We start from the raw sequence: 22691 nt of genomic DNA, 5'->3' as shown, positions 1-22691 counted from the left end.
CTTGTGCCTGCCTGTTAAAGCCATGAGAATCTTATAAACCACAGTTTGTTAATCTGGAAAACGTTCTTGGAAATGTTTGGTTTTTGCACGCTTTTGTTCCTAGTATATTAGTAAGCATTCGGTGCTTCCTTCTTGGCCGAACAGCACGTTTATTACACCTAATGCAGCTTAGTCAGAATAAATGCTTATGGACAGCCCAAGCCTTAAAGAGGAAGTAAACCCTGATGGTATGCATTGTATAGTAGTCCATTATGTGTCACTTACCTGACACAGGAGCCAGCAAAGTCACCGCTGTCCCCTGCAGTCCGGCGCATCCATCTTCTTGGTGGGTCTCGCGTGCGCACGGGAGCCGCCACTCGCGGCATATCGCTGTTGACCGTGGCACGCTCAGTGCGCCTGCGCGCCGCTGTTTACGGCACAGCGGTGCCTGTCTTTCGGCAAATATCTTCTAAACTGTGTAGGTTTAGGAGATATTTCTTGGACCTACAGGTAAGCCTTAATCTAAGCTTACCTGTAGGTCAAAGTGTGTTGTAAGGGTTTACAACCACTTTAAAAGCCTTAGAAGTACAGCCAAAGCGGGTAGTCGCCAGCTCTCTGCTTAGGATGCTCTGAGAACCGAGCTATTGGCAGTGTTTGATCACTCAGTTTTCAACCTTCTAGCTGGTGGGGGGCAGATGCAGCATCCACCTAGGCAAGTATGACTCCGGAAAAAAAATAAACTCCCAGATTTCTTTTATAGGAGTGTCTATTATAGTATAAACATCAGAGCTGCATCTGCTGACCTGTTTGTGAAGGTGCAAACTCCAAGCATTTCTCTTCACCAATTTGTAAGGTACTGACCTGAAACAAGTATGTGTGTATCAGGAGTCCCAACACTTCACTACAGCATACTTCAGGTCAGCGACTTACCAGTTTAGTTAATGCAAGAATGACTGACAGCCCTGGAACCAAGTTTATTTCAGCAATTATTTGAAATATACTTGCACATGGCCAGAAAAGCACCATACATTTTTCACAGCAGTCATTTGACAAGGGTGCTAGTCAGTTTATGCTAGTATGTCATCTAGTTGCAAGCCTTGAGATATGTTAAATGTTACAGGCTATCAGTGGTGGGGTTTATATACAGATATATACCTCTCATAGATGCTTATGTATTTTATATGTATAATATACATTGCATATGCATTCTAAAACAGGTTTAAAAAGGTTTTAAGTTATAAAAAGTAAAATTGCCACACAAACCACTTTTTAAATGTATTTTTTTTTTTCTCCAGCTGCAGCAGTATCGGCAGCTAATAACAACAGCCTTACAGCAGCCGCAAATGGTATCTTCCGCCCTATGGCTCCTCAGCAGCAACAGCCACAGCAGCAGTCGCAGCCAAACACCAACCTCCATTCCAGTTCATTTTATGGGAATAACTCTCTGACCAACAATTCCCAGAGCAGTTCTTTATTTTCACATGGCCCGGGGCAACCTGGAAACACTTCGCTGGGATTCGGCAGCAGTAGCTCTCTGGGAGCCGCCATTGGCTCGGCCTTTGGAGGCTTTGGATCATCAGGTAGGTCACACACTGAACGCCTTTCATTCCCGATCTTTCAAAAAATGTCTTGCTGCAGAAAGGAGAGGCCAGGCACAGCACCCATTCCTTGTAAACAATGAACTGACTTAAAACCTTGGCTACTCTGATTTGGTGACAATCCATGCATTTTCCTGTTGGGGGGGGTAGAGAAATCACTGCATCGCGTTTACCCAGGCAAGTTAGAAGATTTCAGCCATTTTTGTAGGATGCACTTACACTGGGCACGTGTAAACTGAACCGTGCGATCCCCGCTGATCTGCTATCTCCCTGGACTATAAGCTAGTTCTCCCAGGCATACGTATATATCATTACCTGGGCCAACCAGACCACTGTGATCCGCTCCTTCTATGCTCAGTGATCTATGGCGATTTCTGTGCTAAAGCATGGTTTGCCATCGCACTGAATTGAATCTTATCGCACCACAAGTGAACCTGAACCATCCCCGGGACCACCTCTACCAAGTGGCTAGCCCTTATAGCCCTGATTATTGCATTAAGTTTTCTTTTCATGCTTTTCAATACTTCCCCCGATACTTTTAATAGCTCCCCACTTTACATGATGCGTTTCATTCAAAAATGCACCGAATCTCAGAGCATGCTTCAAATGTTCTCAGAGTGCCTTGTGCTGTAGTCCCCAACCCACTGGCATCCACAGGGTTAACTAGAAAGCTGTCCTGTCCCATGGACTTCAAAAAGTATTCAGTAAAAAAAAAAAATAGCTTTTTCATTTAAAAACAGCAACGTAGTTTAAAATCTGAAAATAATGGTGTTTTGAGCCCACACTACTAGCTGTTTCAAGCCTAACATGTTCCACCCTATCTTTTTTTTTTTTTTTTTTTTTCAACCAAGCGAGTATGTATGTATGTCAAAAAAATTTCAGATTATGTGAAGTACTTTTTTTAAGCGGTACACCTTTTACAGCAATAGTTTCTTCATAAATGTGCTCTAATCAATAATGAGGGCCTTATTTGTTTTTTGCACACAGGGGAACATCATTTAATTGTATAATCTCAAAGTATTTGCTTGCACGTAGTTATAGAAATATTTCTGCCAGTGTGACATTTTTTGTTACATTTGTGTGTAGTTCTTTGACATAAAATTCTTAATCCATTTTAATTCCAGGCTTTAACTGTTAAATGTACACGAGTCCCCAGTTAACCCCAGTACATGAGTCCACAGTTTTAGACCAGCTTCACATCTGCACAGGCACTATAATGTGAATGTGTTTTGGGGGTGCTTCTATTCCCCAAAATATGCAGTAAATACACAGGATCTTCAGTGCATCAAAAAGCATATATCTGAACTCATGCACTGTGTGTTGCAGTGCATCGAATCTTTTTTTATTTTTTAATATAGCTTAAAGGCTCACTGTGGACCCATTAAAAATAAACGCAGGTACCACATGTTGACAAATTGGGCAACATGCATGCATTGGTTTACCGGATCTGCTGCAATATCACCTACAGCATTCCCTGCTGGTACAGTCTAGTGTTGCCACAAAAATCAAATTAAGAGAAAATGGAATGTAATGGGGGAGCCATTTTATACCTATAGTTGGTTCCTAATGCACATCTGCCAGGTGTGTTACTGTATGGATGTTACCCAACATAATTCATTTAATTCTTCAGTCTGAGGAAGCCAGATGTGTGTTTTTTTTCTTTTTTATGATGATGCATCCATAATATTACAATTAAGTTACTTATGATGTTGCCATGTTGACTGTACCCTGCATTCCCTCTAATGGTGAATTCTAGTACTGTAATCCAGTATTTAGACTAAAATTATCTTCTTTCTATTAGGGCTTAGTGTTCTTACTTTGGATAAAGGAGACTTGTTGAAGCTGAAATCCAGGAATTCAGCTACTTTGTAAAAAGTGCAGGCATACTATGAGTTAAGTCCAACCAGTGCCTACCACCTCCAGAACTTATCTGTTATTTACATCTGACAAGTTTTTTGGCACTCCAGGAGGAGACAGTGGACCTCTGAGAGGAGACAAGCTCATGGAGCAGCTAGATCCCACATCCCCCCCACGCTGTGTCCATTCATGGAAGCCTATGTATTTTGTGACTGCATTCACAGAATACAAAGGGTTCTGTGATTGAGCAGGAGGGGGGCAGGGACTGGCGTAGCCGCTGCAGCGACTCTAAACTTGAGGCGTCACATGCACACTGGACGTTTTTACAGCTGCTGTTTTTGGCTTTAGGCGTGTTTTTTGTTTTGTTTTCCCTGCAGCCACTAAACTCCCAAGTATATTGTCCATGCACACATAGGCTGTTATCAGCAGTTTTTGGCAGGGACGTGAAAAACCCCCCAGAACTAGCGTTTTTGAGCCATAAGCTTTTGTGGGAGTATAATTTTGTTAAAAAATGCTCCTGCAAAAATTATGACACTCATTCTACAGCTAACACTACTAGCTTTTTTTTTTTTTTTAATAACATCCAGTGTGCAAGAGGCCTGAAGATACTAAGACCAGAGCATCCAGCATTGGAACTATCTTGCTGTGCTGGGGCACAGAGGTAAGTCCAGGAGGTGGCATGCACCTCATTGGACTTAACAAGAAGTGGAGAAAAAATAAACATCCATGCATACTCAATTAGGTGGTTGAAGTATGGATCTGATGCTGCAGCTGTCCCCTGCTGGCTCTACACCGAGAACTGAGCTACCAAAGACTGCTGATCATTCAGTTCTCGGTCTTCAGCGGGTACCCAAATTCTGGGAAGCATTTTGACACCCACTCAAATGGGGCACACCTTCTTAATGTCATTGAAGCCAACCATTAAGGAAAGGGCATGTTCTAGTTGCTACTAGGAAAGTCATATGAGACTGCTTAGGGGGGCTCTTAATCATATCTGGTCTGGTGCAAACCCCGCTGGGAAGGTATGTAGGTATATATGGGGGGGGGGGGGGGTAGCAAATGGTCTGGTTAGAAAATCTTGTCTAGTTCTCATGTCTCTTCTCCAATGCCATAGGTGTTTGGGGCACTTGGCTCTTCACTTTTTAATAGGTTAGATATAACAGGCTGGTTTATGAATTGTTCCACAAGATAAGTGCAAGTTGGAATGTGTATCAGATCCTTTATTAGGCTTTGACACATTCTGAACTTTTTGGTACATCTTGTTATATAAATACCTGTTTGTGCTCATATTCCTTTCTTTTTTTTTTTTTTTTTTTCTAATTGCTTGTTTGTTTTCATAATGTGTTTCCCAGAAGTGAGTTTGAGATGTCCTTTTTTTCGATCACTGTGTTTTAATTGGTTTTTGTTTGTCTTATTTTTATTCAGTTGGCAATTCCACGGGTAGTAGTGGCTCAAGGAGAGATTCCTTGTCTGCTAGCTCAGACTTGTACAAAAGGTCTAGCAGCAGCCTGGCACCCATAGGGCAGCCCTTTTACAATAGCCTGGGCTTCTCATCCTCTCCGAGTCCAATAGGCATGCCTCTTCCAAGCCAAACGCCAGGACATTCACTAACACCACCACCATCCCTCCCATCACACGGATCTTCATCCAGTTTGCATTTAGGTAAAGCAAAAAAAAGTTTATATTTGTGTAGTTTTGTGGCTGTGTGTGTTCTGATTTGAATGTAATTTTTTAATTGTCCTAGATTCATGTAAACTTTCCATTTGTCACGTAATGTTCTTTTGGAACAAATATTTTCGTATATGAGAAGGTACTGTAGTAGGTATGGGTGTGACTACATAAGCTAGTACTGAGAGCAGGCAGAGGCCATGGGAATCTTGTCAGCTAGCTTCCCATTTATATCACTGGATTTCAGTTTTCCAGATACCACCCACCTCTCTGCCTGTCCATGTTCATCACCTTCTTCCTCTGATATTACATTACCAAGTTTTCACATGTACCCCCTGCATCCACTCCTAGGATTGGGCTGTCCCAACACTCCTAACCATACCCACACGTCTCTTGCCTGAGTTTCTACACCCCTTTCTGTCCATGTTCTTTTCCATGTTACCGCATTGCTGATGACCTTTTCTTCTCTTCTACTCCCTGATTTGTTTCTCTCGCACATGCCCCACTCTGATATTCCTCTCCTCTGTTCCTGTCACACATGTTGGTAAGTAATATGCCTGTCGACTGTCCTCCTACTCCCTTTGGCGTGGCTCATTTCATGGGCATGTGGACTGTGCAAGCGTCTCATGGATAGCGATGCCCCCTGCTTCTCTTCAGTGAGGAAATGTACTTGATTTTTGTAAGTGAGCCTAGCATGATGGGTATATGTTAGCCACTGTTTTTCCCTTTTAAGAAATACTACATGCTTTCCCAAGGTGAACCTCGGACTGCACAGCAACCATTGTATTGCCTGGATGAGTAAAGGCAATAAAGAGAGTGATGCCTTCCTGTATCCATGGATCCATCATGTGTGCAGTGAACACGAGCATACTGCTGCTGGTTATTCAGCTGCCTCACAGCCACATACCGCCACCCTTATAAACAAGACGCACCTGCGTGCTACTTGCGCAATGATCAAAGCAGTTGTCCCTAGATTAAACTTTTCACATTAAAGTGGTTGTAATCCTAAGACATGAAATATGAACAAAGCATATCCCTCTGTAGTGTGTGTACTTGTCTCAATCCAGAGCACTAAGGGGTTGATTTACTAAAACTGGAGAGTGCAAAATCTGGTTCAGCTGTACATGGTAGCCAATCGGCTTCCAACTTCAGCTTGTTCAATTAAGCTTTGACAAAAACTAGAAGTTGATTGGTTTCTCTGCAGAACTGCACCAGATTTGGCTCGCTCCAGTTTTAGTAAATCGACCCCTTTTGTTTGCTGCTTCGTCCCTCTATCTGCATGAATCTCTTCTGACAAGTTTTCCTGACTCCAAGGGAAAAATGGTAACACGGGAGGGATCTCCAGCTCATTGACGGGTTGCTGTGAGCTGTGTGAAGGAGCTTGTGTCCCTTCATCCAATCGGCCACTAGGGCTCTCCTTACTGAGCTCTGTAGTGTAACTTCAGCCATTTGCCCCCTTTTTTCAGAACTCTCAGACAAGCTTTAAAATTCAGCACTTGAAAAGATATAGAGACAAAAGGGCTGAAGATAGACCGATACAACTTATGTAGTAGATTGTTTCATCTTTGCATCACCTAATGCCAGTCACTTCACTGGGTATATGTGAGGGTTTACAACCACTTTTAATGTACTTTGAGCTCTAGATATAGTAATTAGCAGGGCAACCCTGAGATCAGAAGACTATTTCAAGGGTTCCTCTCTGTTTTAAAGGGGCTGGTCTAGAATTGTAAGTACAATTACAAGGTAACCATTCCCCGCAACTCATAGCGGACTATGGGCTATTCTAAACTACGGTCAAAAAACGCAAAGAATGAAGCCCATCTCCAGCATTTGGCGTGTGGCCTACAACAGGATAATCTTTTTATGCAGAATGCATTTCCAGAAATCAACCCCTGCTCCAACTGCATATGTTGAAAACAGATTTATATGCTTCAGTATAGGCACTCCCATGACTTGTGACAAAAAAAAGCTGTGCATGCCCTGCAAATTGAAGCACAACACTGACCTACTACAACACTGACAAGCACTACCCCGAATCATGCAATGATACCAAGTGGCACATGCTGGAGCTATGACTTTGGTATCAAGTCTATAATTTAGAAGAGGCATATAGCAAGTTCTGTTTAGTTTGATACTGAAGTTTCTTATTAATGGCCTATATAGTACAATGTTTATTAGCTACTCATTTGCCGAATGCCTAGAACCACACATCATGGATTTCTCTGGAAGAATGCTTTTAACAAATATTTTATCCTTTGCTGTTTATCAGAGTTTAACATGCGGAAACTAATGAAATATTGCTTATTCTTTCAGGCGGGCTGACCAATGGCAGCGGGCGCTATATATCTGCTGCCCCTGGAGCCGAGGCCAAGTACCGCAGTGCTGCTAGCACATCTAGCTTCTTCAGCTCCAGCAGCCAGCTTTTTCCACCCTCCCGTTTGCGATACAGCCGATCTGACATCATGCCCTCTGGGCGCAGCAGACTGCTAGAAGATTTCCGCAACAACCGCTTCCCCAATTTACAGCTCAGGGATCTGATTGGGCATATTGTTGAGTTTTCCCAAGACCAGCATGGCTCCAGGTGGGTCTATATATATGTGCCATTTACAGCAAGATTAGACCAGTGCCTAGTGAAGACATTAATATAAACATAGGGGGTGATCATGCACTCGCCGCATTTTAAAAGGATTGTAAAATGGGAAGAGATCCCTGGTAATATAAATAGATAATGGTCCTCTGCTGTTTATTATTACTGGTCAGGGAATTTAAAGCTGTGCTATATCTCATTTAACCAGTTGTGGACCTTGGACTTGCTGCACAGGCTCCCCCTCACAGGATTTGATTGACAGCCGGAGCCAATTGCTGTTTCTACATAGCTAGCCATTTTAAAGCAAAGCAATTGTAGAATAAAATGGTATATTTTATCTACAGTAAAACACTTTGTTTAGGGATAATAATGTTTCTGTACCATTGGTCTATCAAAGCAATATTTGAACTTTTGCTAGGAAATTGCTTTAAAAAAAAAAAAACAAACATGTCAAGGCCTAAAATTGTCCACTCCTATGAAATCGCAATAAAAAAAAAAACCTGTGGTACCTAAAATTTTCTAAAGGTGATGCTTTAAAACCTTTAGAGTTAACCATGAAACCTTCAGTGCCCCATAAAAGTCATCAGGCAGCTCTAGAAGCCATTTGCCAGCTGCTTCTCTTCTGTAACTCCTTTCATACCATGGTGTTTATAAATGCACCTTTGTAGACAGGGTTAAATGAACACAGATCAAGGTAGAAATAAAGTATTTTTTTTTGTTCAGTTTTTTAGCCTATGGATTACAAAAAGAAAATTTATTTTTTGCAAGACAATATGACACTAAAGTCTTTGTTTCTTCCCTTCATAATAACTTTTTCAGCAACATGCTGTCATTTAGTTTTTGATGGAGGGGTGCATACTGTCTGCCATCCACAAAAGGCTACAGAATTGTTATGGAGGTGACATCGTTGACAAGAGCAATGTCTTGTCATTGGTGAGTCTTGCCAATGGTGACATTTTCGTAAACATTCTGTAGTCTTCTGTGGATGTCAGCTGCACCCCTCCTCCTTTTAGGAACTCAGCAAGGGCACATTGCTTCTGTTTGGAATCTATTATTTACCTGAAAATTGTGTCTTGGTAAATGTTCATAACCTGGGGTGCTACTGGCCATTTCTAATTAACACAAAACAAGAGACTTACCTGGGTGATTTTAGTGCTTGTTGTGGAGCAGGCCTGTGAAGGACAATTGACTTTCTACATTTTAGTGCTGTATGTTCATTCCAGCACGACCCATTTTCGCCCATATGTTTACTGCAATTTGTAGCATGGTCCTTAGTTTTTCTCCTTTTTCAGCCTGCTGCCACAAATGCTGTCATGAATCAAATCTAAGAAACTTCCCGTAATTGAACAAACAACTGAACGAGAACAACATTTTTGTGCAGGGATTTTAATAGTTATGGCATTCTGAAGGGGTCTTGGGTGTCTTTAAAGGAGACGTCCAGCCAAAGCTCATTTGGCTGGACTTCTCCTGTGGATCACAGGAGTGCAGTTAGTTTTTCACTCCTGTGACCCGTTTTCAGCAGAGAGTGAAAGTCGGCTCTCTGCTAACATCACGGATGTCGGTCCGGGCACCGCGTCGTCACAACAAAGTCTGGATCTGCCAGGTGCCTGGACTAACACCCGGCTCAGCCTGTGACAGTGGAATAAAGTGATGCCAGATAATAGCTGTGTATTAAGGACACTGGGAAGTTTGAAACAATGCATTGATTCACCTTGCTGTTTCCACTATTTTCCGCCTTGTCAAAGACAAGAAGTAATTTATCTTCTGGCCATTCTGTCTCTTGCTGAAGGATCCTGTGTCTTATCTCAGTTATTGGTGTCTGGTATGACAGTAAAAGCCATGAGCTAGAAGTGGTTTCCAGATGTAACAGAAAAGATGTTTGAGTGAGCGCACACATATATACCATATTCATAACATTTTATTTGACCTCCAGGTTCATTCAGCAGAAGCTGGAAAGGGCCACTCCAGCAGAACGCCAGGTAGTGTTTGGGGAAATCCTCCAGGCTGCCTATCAGCTGATGACAGATGTCTTTGGAAATTATGTCATCCAAAAGTTTTTTGAGGTAAGTCATTTTCCATGGTTTTTAAAGCATTGTGATGTGTTTTTTTTGTTATCCTTTGAGTACCATTCAGAACTGTTTTGGTATTAGTGAACATGTTTTCACAAGGCCAGTTGTGGAAACACACCTTCCTGAGCCCAGTAGGCTTCAAATTAATTTACATCTGGACAAGGACGATCCTTCTAGTATCGAATGGGTAGACTGAATGTGCCCAAATTGATCAATCAACTTGGGTACAACCAGCCTTACAGATTTTACTTGCGATTATTGCTAGCAGCTATTATAGCCACTAACACTGATCGCTGTGTTCTCCTGGCGGGAACGGCTTCCCCTGCCAGGAGAGCACCTTGGCTCCGCAGAGGGGATTCCCCCATCAACACTGAAATTTCAAATGGCAACACAGGGTGCCAGCTAAGTGTAGCATCAATTGGTTTATTACTGACAAAAATATAAAGATTTATATTTCTGTGAGTTTGCATTTTGCTTTTTAATCATAATAAACCCATTGATGCTGCACTAAGCTGGTACCCCCTTGGGTTTCTTTCTGTAAATTCAGATATTCATTCCTATCTCAGGTGGAGCTGCCTACTGAAGTACAACACCCTTCCTTTGGGATTTTTATGAGCTACTTATGCTCCACATGTGTATCACCCACATTTGTCTAGGGGGGTAGAGGCTAACGTATGTGGATGGTGCATTAGCATTTGTCCGCACCAACATTTAATTTATTGTTTCCCCATCAACATTGACTCAACTTGATGGGAGAATCGGGTGATTTTCTTTCTTGCAAGAATAACGCTCCATCTACGGGTGGAATTGCAATATAGTAAAGCCAGCCAAAGTTTTTCCAAGTTTTGATTAGAGTGGGGGAAGGCTTAAAACTTCTTTTGAAGTTTTAATGGTGTCTAGGGGGGAGTGGGGGTTGATTGCTGCTCTGAATGTTTTTCAACAAAAAGTGAGTGAGTATATTTTGTCTATGGACTACTCTCCTTTGCACATAGTTTGGAAGTTAAAGGGGTTGTAAACCCTCATGTTTTTTCAACTTAATGCATCAAGGTGAAAAAACTTCTGATAGTGACCGGCCCACCAGCCCCCCACGTTTTACTCACCTGACCCCCTTCGTTCCCTCGGTGGAGACGCACTGTTCCTCTCTGCCTGGGGTTCTCAGTTCTTGATTGGATAGATAGCAGCGCAGTCATTGGCTCCTGCTGCTGTCAATCAAATTGAATGGGGTGGGGCAGAACCCTACATTCTGTGTCTATAGATGCAAATGCTGAACTCGGGAGTGCACTTGCAAGGTAAACCCCCAGGAGAATGGTTCTCCTAGGGGGGTTATACGATGTGCGGAGGAGCTGATGGCACCACCAAGGTGCCTGAAGAGGATGATCAGGGCCACTCAAACTGCACAGTGGAGGTAAGTATGACATGTTTAAAAAAAGCAAGAAAAAAAGCTTTACAACCACTTTAAGCATGCTTAAGTCAAATCCAGTATCAGCATCTAAACTTTTCTTTCAGTTTGGCAGCATGGATCAGAAGTTGGCACTGGCAACACGAATACGCGGACATGTACTTCCTTTGGCTTTACAGATGTACGGGTGCCGTGTTATTCAGAAAGCACTGGAATCCATATCTCCGGATCAGCAGGTATGTTTTTTTGCCTTCATCACTTAGACTACTTTCACACTGAGGCAATTTACAGACTTTTTAGCGGTAAAAATAGCACCCGCAAAACGCATCTCCTGTGTGAAAGCCAGTGCTTTCACACTGAAGCGGTGCGCTTGCGGGACGTTAAAAGTCCTGCAATTAGCATCTTTGGGGCGCTTTAGGAGCGGTGTATAAAATCAATGAGCAGCGCTGCCAAAGCGCTTTGGCCATACACGGGCACTATTAGCCCCTTAATCGGCCACTAAAACGACGATAAAGCACTGATAAAAATAGTGGCACTTTACAGTCGACGCCCCTTACCGCCCCAGTGTGAAAGTGCCCTTAGAATTAAATTTGGCAACCTTCATTGAATACGCAATTTTATTTGAACAAACTTTAAAAAATTTGTATTATTGAAGGTGCACATTTACTAAATTGTCAAGGGTGCAATTGCAGACGGGTCACCGTGTCTCCTTAAAGGATAACTGCTAAGAGAAGCCACTCTCCTTCTGAAGTTGGTCATTGCTTGACTCGTGCTGATCTTGTAGCTTTAGGTCACTAACACAGATTAAGTATGCAGATGGAGTTTTGATTTTAATGGCTGCATGCTTGTTATGGGTCACAATGAATTTGCAGTGACAGCCCTTGCATTTCTCTCCTTTGAATTTGGCAAAGTGTAAAGCTAAGCACATCTTATCTCATTAGTATGACTAGGGCTAGGTTCACACCATCATGTTTCCTTCAACATTTGTGCGGACACAGCAGCTCATTCATTTGAATGGACAGCTGTACCTGCAGGAAATCTCAGGAAATGGGTCCCTGCGTCTTTTCAAAATGGCTGCCGCACTGAAACCACATGGTGCTTTTTAACCATGCAGTATCATGCACATGAATACGTCTGCAAAAGAGCGGCTTATTTTGTCCGCAGGTGCGGGAACGTGTGCGATTTAAACGCTGTCTTGCAACAGTGTGAACCCAAGGTAAATTATACCCCTAAAAGAGTCTGAGATTGATCAGCACGTCTAGCATCATGAAGCTGAATGAAGTCTTTAGTGAGTAATTTTCTTTCTTTTATTTTTTGCAGAGTGAGATGGTGAGGGAGCTGGATGGACATGTACTGAAGTGTGTAAAAGATCAGAACGGAAACCATGTGGTACAAAAATGTATTGAATGTGTGCAGCCACAGGCTCTCCAGTTCATCATTGATGCCTTCAAAGGACAGGTGGGTTTGTATACATGTTGGTGTATAAACTTCCAGTTGGGTTGAGAACAATCTCTTCAAAGTAGGAAGCAAAACGGTTTTAAGCAATAACGTTCATATTAATTCCCTGGATAAACTTGCATATAGCACAGTTCTAGCAGAGCAGGTATCCAGCTCACATGTGCTGTTGTCCTTCAACACCTCTGTTGGCAGGAACAGTAAAGGCAGCTCATCCTTGCAGTGACAACCCCTCCTCTGTGCGGCAGATGAAACTGCTTTTCAGCAAAGGAAAGTTGGTCCCCTTGTTTTTTTTTTGTACGGTCATGAATACATAAAAAAATTTTTTATGAGAATTGGAGGTGCATACAGACTATAACAGCTGACCCTCCTTATGAAAATGCTAATTGACTGGCTTTTCAGCTGAGTTGTTTTTTTTATTATTATTATTATTACATTCTGGCAAAAAAGACAAGACTAGATTTGTATTGCGGTGTAGTTTTTTTACTTTTATTAAGACTGATAAAAATAAGGCCTGCTTTGTAGCTAAACTTTGGGAAAATTGAAAACTGCCACTGCAGTGGGTCGCCCACCCCCCTCCCCACTACAAGGATTAAATATTTGTAATTGTTTTGGATACCATTTTATAAGCAGATTCACCTTAACCCTTCCTCCCCCAGCCGCTTGGCTTTTCACTGCATTGCTCTGGGCTGTGAGTGGGCCTTTGGGGGCCTCCCTTACAGTGCAGGACTGTTGGTTGCATGTGATGATGGCTTCAGATGCATAGAGAGCCAAAATAAGCAGCTTCAGGAGGATGGTCACACGGAGAGGAGAACCTGCCGGAGTGAAGGATAAGGGTATAAAACTATTTAATAGTACCTTAGACAAAAATGAGCATTTAACGGGGGAGCCTCACTGCAAGGCTAGTTTTGAATTTTTCCCAAAGTCTGGCTTCACACAGCGCAATTTAAAGTGCTGCATTAATGTGAGCGGGCCCTTAAGAATATTGAATGAAAAAGATCAGGATAACTAAAAAAGTAGCATTTTCAGTAGGCAGTCTTCACTTAAGTCAATTGTGATTTCACTGTGGCTTTGGACAGTTTCTGATTGTGTTTGTGTGTTTTTTTTTTTTTTTTTTTTTTTTTATCTATCAGGTGTATGTACTCTCCACCCACCCCTATGGCTGCAGAGTAATACAGCGCATACTGGAGCATTGCACTGTGGAACAGACTATGCCTATTCTGGAGGAGTTACATCAAAGCACAGAGCAGCTAGTGCAGGTAAAACTTCATTAACCTAAAGGAAGATCCTGGTACTTTTATTCCTTTATTTTCAGAGATAAATATTTAAAATGGTATGCCTATTAGCATAATTAGAGGACCTATGCTATGAAGGGTGTGCCCTAAAAAGGCAAGTGTACAGAAAATAACTTGTCACTAGTATTCTTTGTAGGCTCCCTTAAGCTGATTTTTTTTTCCTCACTACTGAATAATGCCTTGGGGGGGGGGGGGGCAGGGGTGTGCTTCCTCATGTCAGTCCCCCCCAACCCCCACCCCACCCCCCATGACTACTGGGATATAGCTCAAGAAGCAGCAGGAGTGCTGTCAGAAGCACAGATTGAATGAAGCAGGGAGATGCCTGCACCTACAGTACACTTACACTGCAGATTAAAGGCTTCCCAACATAAACTTGTACCTCTATACACTAGTGATGCACCAAAACATAGCAATTTGTCAAAGTAAAATATGCCCCTAATGGCACCGAAAACGCGCACTATTTTACTGTGCTTCTGTGTTTTTCATAGGTCATGTGACTCAAAAATGCATCAAAAAATTAAGGGCTGCATTATTGATGTGTTCTTGCTGTGTTTTCGATGCATTTCAGTGGGAAGGTACGATTTTGGTGCATTTTTTTTTTTTTTTCTGACCAAAAATGCAGCAAAAAAGATTAACACCACAGAGGCACAATGGACCAGTACTTTTGACATACGTAGAATTTAAAGTGATTTATCTTTCTTGCGCTAAAGGTACTGATTATTAGATTTAGGATATTAAATAAAAAGTTGAATATAATACAATTGTATTAAAAAATATATATATATATTTTTTTTAAAAACTGATTTTCGGCTAAGTGCATCCTGAATTTTCAGTTTCGGCATCAAAATTTCCATTAGGGGCACCTCTACTATACACCCACTCAGAGTTGGTTTTAATGCCACCAGTTTTGTAATATGATTTGAGAATCTCGCTGCCAAGAGCGCAGGTTCTTAAAGTGGTGGTGGAAAGAACAAACTGAATTAGGCACATTTGTCCCTAATGTACCAAAACTGGATTGCCGGAATTAAAAGCAGGTAGTTCTTAGGGAAAATTGACATTAACGCTTTATTGAATTCCTCCATTCATGTTTGATGGATTGAGTCATGCTTGGGTCTGAGGTCACCTGAAACCCTATCAACTGCTTGACCTCACACTCCATCTCCTGGCTTTTTGAGTATACGTAATGTAAGAGTGAGAGCATAGTTGTTGGTGCACACCAACTGCAAAGAATTGCATATTTATCTGTTTTTATGGTTTGCTTTCTTCCTACAGGATCAGTATGGTAATTATGTCATTCAGCATGTATTGGAACATGGCCGAACTGAAGACAAGAGCAAGATTGTTTCTGAGATAAGAGGAAAGGTTTTAGCCCTCAGTCAGCACAAATTTGCAAGGTAAATGGTCTATGGTCTTAATGTCTGTTACTTCCCACCTGTAAATATAGTCTATTGATTGTGTCTTCATGAACAGTTACTTATTTACTTGACAGACAAGTTATCTCTGCAGGCTTTTTCTATTTTACAAATGAATGCACCTGCTTTTTTTTTTTTTTGTGGCAAATGTGGATTTTAGGAAAATGATGGCCTTGTCTTCTCTAATAAATCGGACTACAGAATTTTGCTTTTTTTTCCCCGGAGTGTTATTGAGCTCTTCTCTTTTGTGCTGCCCCAACTGTTTGTGCCTTAAATGGTTAGTTGGAAATAAAGGTGTGTTTGGAGCAGGTTTTAGCCCCAATTCACACTTATGCAAATTCTATGCAGATCAGATGCAATCCGAAAAGGATAGATTCGCATGTCAATTAAAAAAAAGCGTTATTTCCAGTGAGGGCTGTTCACATATATGCAGTGTGAATTTCATCTGGGTCTTAAAAAGGTCCTACGTGAGTTAGATGCAGTGCCAATTTCAGTTCCATAGACTACTAAGGGACCAGATTGAAATCACAGTCCAGTGTTCATCACTGCAAAAAACTTTTGCCTAGATTTTATAGAAAATAGAATCGCAGATGTGACCAATCCCCTCATAAATTTGCATAGAAAGTAATTTGCAATGCAAACTCGCACCATTTACCTCTTTAAGTTTGCACCAAATTTGCGGCGCAGAAGTGTGAACCAGGGCTTGAGGCTATACTTGATTGTCATCCTTTGTCACATTGTCCTATAGCATAACACAATGCAATTTGCAATGGTATTCTGTTTGCCATATCCGTCAGATGTCTGCTTTTAGCAATTTACTGTGCTTATTGTAATGAAGCTGATCTAAATGCATTGAGTACAACTGTGTGCATCTGTTCACCAAATCTTCTCTCTTACATGAATCTGTGTCTTCCTTTTCTACTTAGCAATGTTGTAGAGAAGTGCGTCTCCCATTCGTCCCGTACGGAGAGGGCTTTGCTCATTGATGAGGTCTGCTGCCAGAATGACGGTCCTCACAGTGCCTTATACACCATGATGAAGGACCAGTATGCAAACTACGTGGTGCAGAAGATGATTGACATGGCTGAGCCCGCTCAGCGCAAAATCATCATGCATAAGGTAAAGCTTACTTGCCTAGATTGTAAAATTAAAAGTGCCCACAGACATGGAGGGCAAGACTGATGGCCGCACAACAAAGTGCATTCAGCCCAGTGAAATACATGTTTATGGCTGTGAAGAGAGGAGCAGATAATCTGTTCTAGCTTGCATTGGGAGAAAGAATAGTGATTGGACGTGACTTTCAAACCGTTCTTGTTTCCCCTTGAGAGGCTGTCTGCTGGTACCAAAACCTTGACATTTTTATGTCTTCTGATTAAACAGCCAGGTTGGAAGGCACTACTTGTGTGTTCTATCTGACGTCAAATAAAACCAATACACACAAACCTAAGACAGGTGGTCCTTTTTTAGTATATTCTTATAATACAGGATTTTTATAGCACCAACAGTTTACGGAGCACGTTATAAAAAGTTTTCAGCGATCACCTAAAGGCAGACAGACTAAAAGATAGCTGGACAGATAGGGGTAGGGAGTTCAAAAGGATTGGAAGGGGCTCTGGAGAAATTCTGAAGGTGAGGATGGGAGGAGAGAGCTAGAGAGCAATCGGTTCTGGGGGAAAGCTGAGAGGACAGTTTGGGTGATATTTTGAGACAAGGTTGTTGGACAGTTAATGTTGTTAAATTCATTCACTGGGCAAGTGGAGGCCAGTTTAAGGATTAGCAGAGGGGGTCGGCGGACACTAAGGTTGATAAAGTGAATAAATCTGACAGACGTTCATGATAGACTGGGGAGAGTTGCAATAGTCAAGGAGATGTATAACAACTGAGTGATTAAAGCCAGCCATAGATGGTTTGGTTCTCAGCCACTTAAACAATTATCTGACCAGATTCAAACCTTCTATAGGCAGGTTGATTGTACCCAAGTCAGTCCATTGATCGACTTGGGTATAACCAGCATGTTGGATTTGTAGTATGTGATTATTGCCAGCGGCTATAGCTGCTAGCAATAATCATTATGTTCTCCTGGCTGGGATGGCTTACTGCCCCCCACCCCACCCTGGGAGAACACAATAGCTCAGCGGGAGGGATTCCCCCATCAACAATGTCTGTTTATGGGGCAATCAAGAAAAATCTGTCTGCTTTTAGTAGTGTTATTCCTGAACATTACTTGTGATTAGTATTGAGTTGTATTGCATGACATAATTCTTGTATTTTACAAACCATTTTATCTAGTTTTTTTTTTTTTTTTATTCCTTTTAAGATTCGACCACACATCACCACACTGCGTAAATATACCTACGGGAAACACATACTGGCCAAGCTGGAGAAGTATTACATGAAGACTAGCACTGACCTGGGGCCAATGGTAGGGCCCTCTAATGGAATGCTGTAGTGGACGAGGAGGAAGGAAGAATAAAATACCGATATTCATCACACCTCTCAACCTTTACAAGAAGCTATCAAACCTTTCCACTTCGCTTCCTATAAGAAGAGCAGATGTGTATCGCACTATTTATTATTTTCCCCACTTGAAATCTCACTGTGGCTCCGGGTGTACATTTTGGGCCTGCCTCCAGCTTCAGTGGAAGACTCACCCAACTGCCTGTTAGTTTAAAAAAAAAAAATAATAAAAAAAAAAACAGGGCCTGTAAATGATGTAATTGTATCAAGCTGTCACATATTTTGTAAATTTTTACCTTGTAAAGTTCCTGTAAAAAGTGGTAGTTTTTAAAAGGGAAAAGTACAGTATTTTAATACGCTGGTTTGCCAGTTGGGTTAGTCTCCCACGAGCATGGAGTATCTGCTTGTAAATAGAGTATGAGTCTTATTTTGTTTTGTTAATTATCAATTTCTTTACAGGTGATCAAAATACATGGGCACATTTTATAGATAGACTGTGTGCTAGTTTACTGGAGATGGCAGTCTAGTTTTGTGATGATAGAGGCCTATCAGTCCACTGGGCAGTAGCAGCTTAGGCTAATGCATGGTTGGACATGACACTATTTGACTAAAGCCATGTTTTATGATGTAATGAGAGAGGCTGTGAGGGGATGGTCAGTAGGGGTTTAGAAATTGGTCAGTATCCCCCATTCGCTGTTGCAGGAATCTTCCCTGTTGGCTGTCGTTTTCAGACAGTTGTAGCACATGCGGTGGCTTGAATACTCAAGTAGTGAGTTCATGGTTGACACTTTTCCACCCATCATCTCCTTTGATTTTTAAATCAACTTTGGGTGGTGCCAACAGGGCCACTCACGACTCAATTTTTAGCCAATTCAACCTGATTGTCAGATATTCAAGCTGTGTATGGCCGGTTTAAGACTAGTGTATGGTTATATGTGGACTGGTGTGACTGGAGCCATGTTGTATGACCTAAAATTTGTATGAGACCTAACTGTCCAAAATACACAAATGATATCTGCAAGACAGCCATTTTGTTACAGGGTGATGACAGTGCCCAAATGTATGGTAAGGCTTTCTGTTGCGGTTACTGCTGTTGTCAAGATTACATTTTAGTCTTTTTATGCAAAGGACACCCTTAACCGAAACCTGTGCTTTGCCCATTAAAGACAAGGCAATACCACATCCCCAACATACCTACTTATCCTTTGCTCCCCAGTCACCTTGTTCAATGTTGGGAGCCAAAGTAAACTGCCATTACTTTGGGTATACAGAAACTTGACTGGAAATGTGATAGCTTTGTGCCAATAGCCCTGGGTAAGATACAACTTTTAAAATTTGTAGCTTAAACAGGGCTTTTGCTTCCAGAGGCAGAACAAGGCAGTGTGGGAGTGAAAGGAAAGTACCTATATACTGCTGGGGAGAGGGGGATTAGGGTGAACATATTTCTTTGCCCTGAATGGCAAAGTAAAGGTTCACTTTAGATCCTGATTTCTTGGGTCAAGATGAGCGACTTCTTTTTCATTTGTCTGCTCTACATCACATCAGCATCATAGGATTTGAAGCCCAGGAAAAGATAAATGGACTTACTGTATCTCAGGCACACTGTAAGGGCTTATCTTTTAGAGAGACTTGAGTATAATACACAAGTATCTCCCATAGTTTGTCTACATGATTAAACTAGTGTTTGTTTTTTTGTTTTTTTCTGACAACCTTGTAAGGTGTACGCACCTGCAAATTTTTTTTTTCTGTGCCGCCAGTTGAGTTGGATGAGTTTTTCAGACAGTCAATGGGACGTATGAAATCTAATGAGCAACACCTCTGAAAGGAGAACTGGTGAGAACATCACAGCCCCATCGCAAGGTCATATTCATGATGCAAAGATACATGTGCTATGTTTTTTTTTTTTTTGTTTGTTTGCATAATGAGTGTGAGATTTCTTGCACATCATATTTTTTACTTGCCCCTGCCTATCAGGAACAACACAGACTAACAGCAAGATTTTGCTGAGATCAAGATCCTTGACCCTATATGAGTTATGAATCATTCCCATAAAAACCTTTTGTAAAAAGTGTGGGAAGGAAATAAAATCTCTGCCAGCCAGTTAGCAACAAGGGATTACATCAACTGTAGAAATCATGGGAGTTCTTTCCAGCCAGACTAGACGAGGGGGAGCAGCGGCACACATTTCTCTGTGAAGGTGACTTGTACATGTGTCCCCTTGTGTTTTTGACCCAAACTACTGAAGTCCTAATTGTAGCTTTTTTCTATTTCATGTTTAAAATCGAGCTGCATGAAACAATGGTGTTTGTTTATTGTCCCCTTATACTGCTCTTGCTCTATTCCTATATGAATCTCCATGACAGCATGCTTCGATCTGGACCTTAAACAGTCCAGATCTCCAGTGGTCCCAAGTGTACCCCATTTACAATGCTAATGATCCCTGAGAAGATTGGACCACTGTGCTTTGGGCATGGGGGCAACTAGAGGCGTTGACCATTGCTTCCACCGAGCACAGTGGCTTGCATAGGAATAGGGCAGAAGTAGCACAATAAAGATGTACAAATGCTTTCATTTTATGTAGCTGATTTATTTAAAAAAAAAAAAAAAAAGTAAAGCCTACATCTGGGCTCTACAATGTTTCAGGGGGTTTCTTTGCATCTGAGCAGAATGTGTCTAATATTAAGTACTTAACATTTTGTGGAGCTTAGGAAGAAATGAGACAAGTCATTTTGGTCTTTGGTAGACTTTGGAGATGTGGGTAAGGATGTAGATTTCCTGTCTGACCCAGTTAAGCCCTCGTTCACATTTGATTGACTTGCCATGCGATTTGCTGTGTCAAATCGCATGACAAGTCGCATCCTATTGCTGGCAATTGCACTTTTCAAATTGGTGTGACACCGACTTTGCGGTGATGCATCAATTTGGAAAAGTAGTACATGTTGGATAAGGCTGCACAGATCTCTTCAAAGTCACACTGACTTTCGGCTTTGAAATCGTACAATCTCAGATGAAGTCGCACGATTTCAAAGCTGCATTCAGTGTTAACATGGGCTGTACCTTGTTCATATAATGGCTTGGATATACGCATCATAGACCATTTGCATCACAGATGGGTTATGAGCCCTTCTTATCTACAGTAAGGACAGTAGGTGGTGCTATTTTTATTTTGCTGATGCCTACAACACCAGTGAATTTTGAACGATTCTAAAGAATGAGGCGATCAATTTATTTTTGTTAATCACCGTATAGGCAAATGGGTTTTAGTGTGCAAATCATGCTGTTACACCCCTCCCCCCATTTTTGTATGCAACGGAGGCTTTGGTGGATTCCTCTGGTGTGGTTCATTACAACCTCAGGCTGCTTTATTAATTCTCAAACTAGCAAATAAAATAAAAAATTAAATTGTAACCTGTCTGTAGACAGCTCCATTTTTGTTTCTCTAGCACATAGTTGAGCACTGACAATGAATGCTTTCCTCTGCAGTGGTAGTAAAGTCAATGTATCGTTATGTATTTTTATTTTCCTTTGCATATAACAGTGTGTGACTTCTTCTTTTTTCTTTTTTTTTTTTTAATTAGTCGCTAAGTGTTTTTTTTTTTTTATTTGCTGTCATTAGCCAAAACACGTAGTTTGTTAGAAAAAAAAGAAAATTCCTATGGTAGCTTGACATTTACGCATGACAAAACCGCTGATAAAAAAAATATATATAAATATATAAATATATATATACATATAAATATATTCGAATTGCTTTACGTTTGTAATTTTCTCTGTTTATAGAAGTATATGCTTTGTATTGTACAAGTGTAACTAATGAGTAGTTGACCGTTTACAGTTTCATTGTTTACTACAAGCCTTGCTCATTTTGTAGTTGATTGTACAGGTGTACATTTGTAAACCTTTTGGCTGTACATGTCACTGTGTCACCTCCCCACTGTCTGGGGAGGGGCAAAAAATAATAATTTCAGTGTACATTTGGGTCTCTTCTATATTGCCTTGGCATATAGTGTTGTATAATGTAAATTTATTTTCTCTGAATCAAGTTTGGTTATTTTTTCTTTTTTTTTTTTTTTTAACCGGTCTTTATACAGCTTCATAAAATATAAATATATAAATACCAGCTATCCTATTTATCTACCGGTGGAAAATGTGTTCTTGTTTATACATCATGGCTCTAACGTGTTATTAGAATGCAGTACATTGTGCATAGTAACAATAAAACGATTGACTGGGGAATTTACACGTACAGGATGGCCATAATGTGAAATTGAATGTATGTAGCCAGTGTAGATCAAGGTCTTGTAAAAATCAATTGGTGACTTAAAGTGGCCATTTATTTCTTAGTGTAACTGATCAGAAAAAAATAAAAAAAATTCCCCATGCACACAAGTGAGGTGGAAAGAGGAATAAACCTCCCCCGCTAAGACATTGTATTCTGACAGTGGGACTCCTCCACTGTCAGATTGTGACCTCCATACATGCTTCAGAAGTCAGCCGCCTTTATATGAAGTAAATTAAAATTTGATTTGCTCTAAATTCCACTGTGACTTTAAAAAAATAAAAATGTCCTTGACCTACACTGTCCCTGAATATTTCTATTTTATTTATGACCACTCTGTATGTGTATGTACCCCCCTAGTAATGTCTTGTAAGTGAACAAGCCAGTGATTTGCGTTTTGTATAGGAAAGTACTGTATTATTTTTTTGTCTCCTGCTTGAAAAACCAAGAGGACGTGTAAATTATTGTCAATTTTGGTGAACATACAGCATTGTAACAATAACCTATAGATGATGTACATTTACAAGCGGCCTTATGTACATTTCCCAAGGATCTTTTTAAAGGCAGAATTGTGACCACATGTGTATAATTAAAACACTTTTTAATCCTTTCGTCTGTAGTAGCTTTCTTGGGTAA

The 22691-nt window shown here is 41.1% G+C and overlaps 1 protein-coding gene across 1 annotated transcript in view; it reads left to right on the top strand.

Moving 5' to 3' along the window:
* Positions 1–22666, top strand: part of PUM2 (pumilio RNA binding family member 2) — a 92508-nt gene extending 69842 nt beyond the window's left edge. Inside the window, exons 13-22 of the mRNA XM_077488834.1 lie at positions 1275–1559; positions 4860–5096; positions 7416–7683; positions 9623–9752; positions 11265–11393; positions 12478–12615; positions 13746–13871; positions 15180–15301; positions 16246–16438; positions 17637–22666. Of these exons, the coding sequence (XP_077344960.1) occupies positions 1275–1559; positions 4860–5096; positions 7416–7683; positions 9623–9752; positions 11265–11393; positions 12478–12615; positions 13746–13871; positions 15180–15301; positions 16246–16438; positions 17637–17768 (1760 nt within the window). The 3' untranslated portion in view covers positions 17769–22666. The remainder of the gene's footprint in view (positions 1–1274; positions 1560–4859; positions 5097–7415; positions 7684–9622; positions 9753–11264; positions 11394–12477; positions 12616–13745; positions 13872–15179; positions 15302–16245; positions 16439–17636) is intronic.
* Positions 22667–22691: the final 25 nt, after the last annotated feature.

The sequence above is a fragment of the Lithobates pipiens genome, unplaced genomic scaffold (assembly GCF_037356315.1).
Source record: "Lithobates pipiens isolate NorthernLeopardFrog02 unplaced genomic scaffold, aLitPip1_a1.2 Scaffold_18, whole genome shotgun sequence".
Taxonomy (NCBI): domain Eukaryota; kingdom Metazoa; phylum Chordata; class Amphibia; order Anura; family Ranidae; genus Lithobates; species Lithobates pipiens.
Note: the sequence above shows the minus strand (reverse complement) of the source record. Positions and strands in the feature narration are given on the sequence as shown.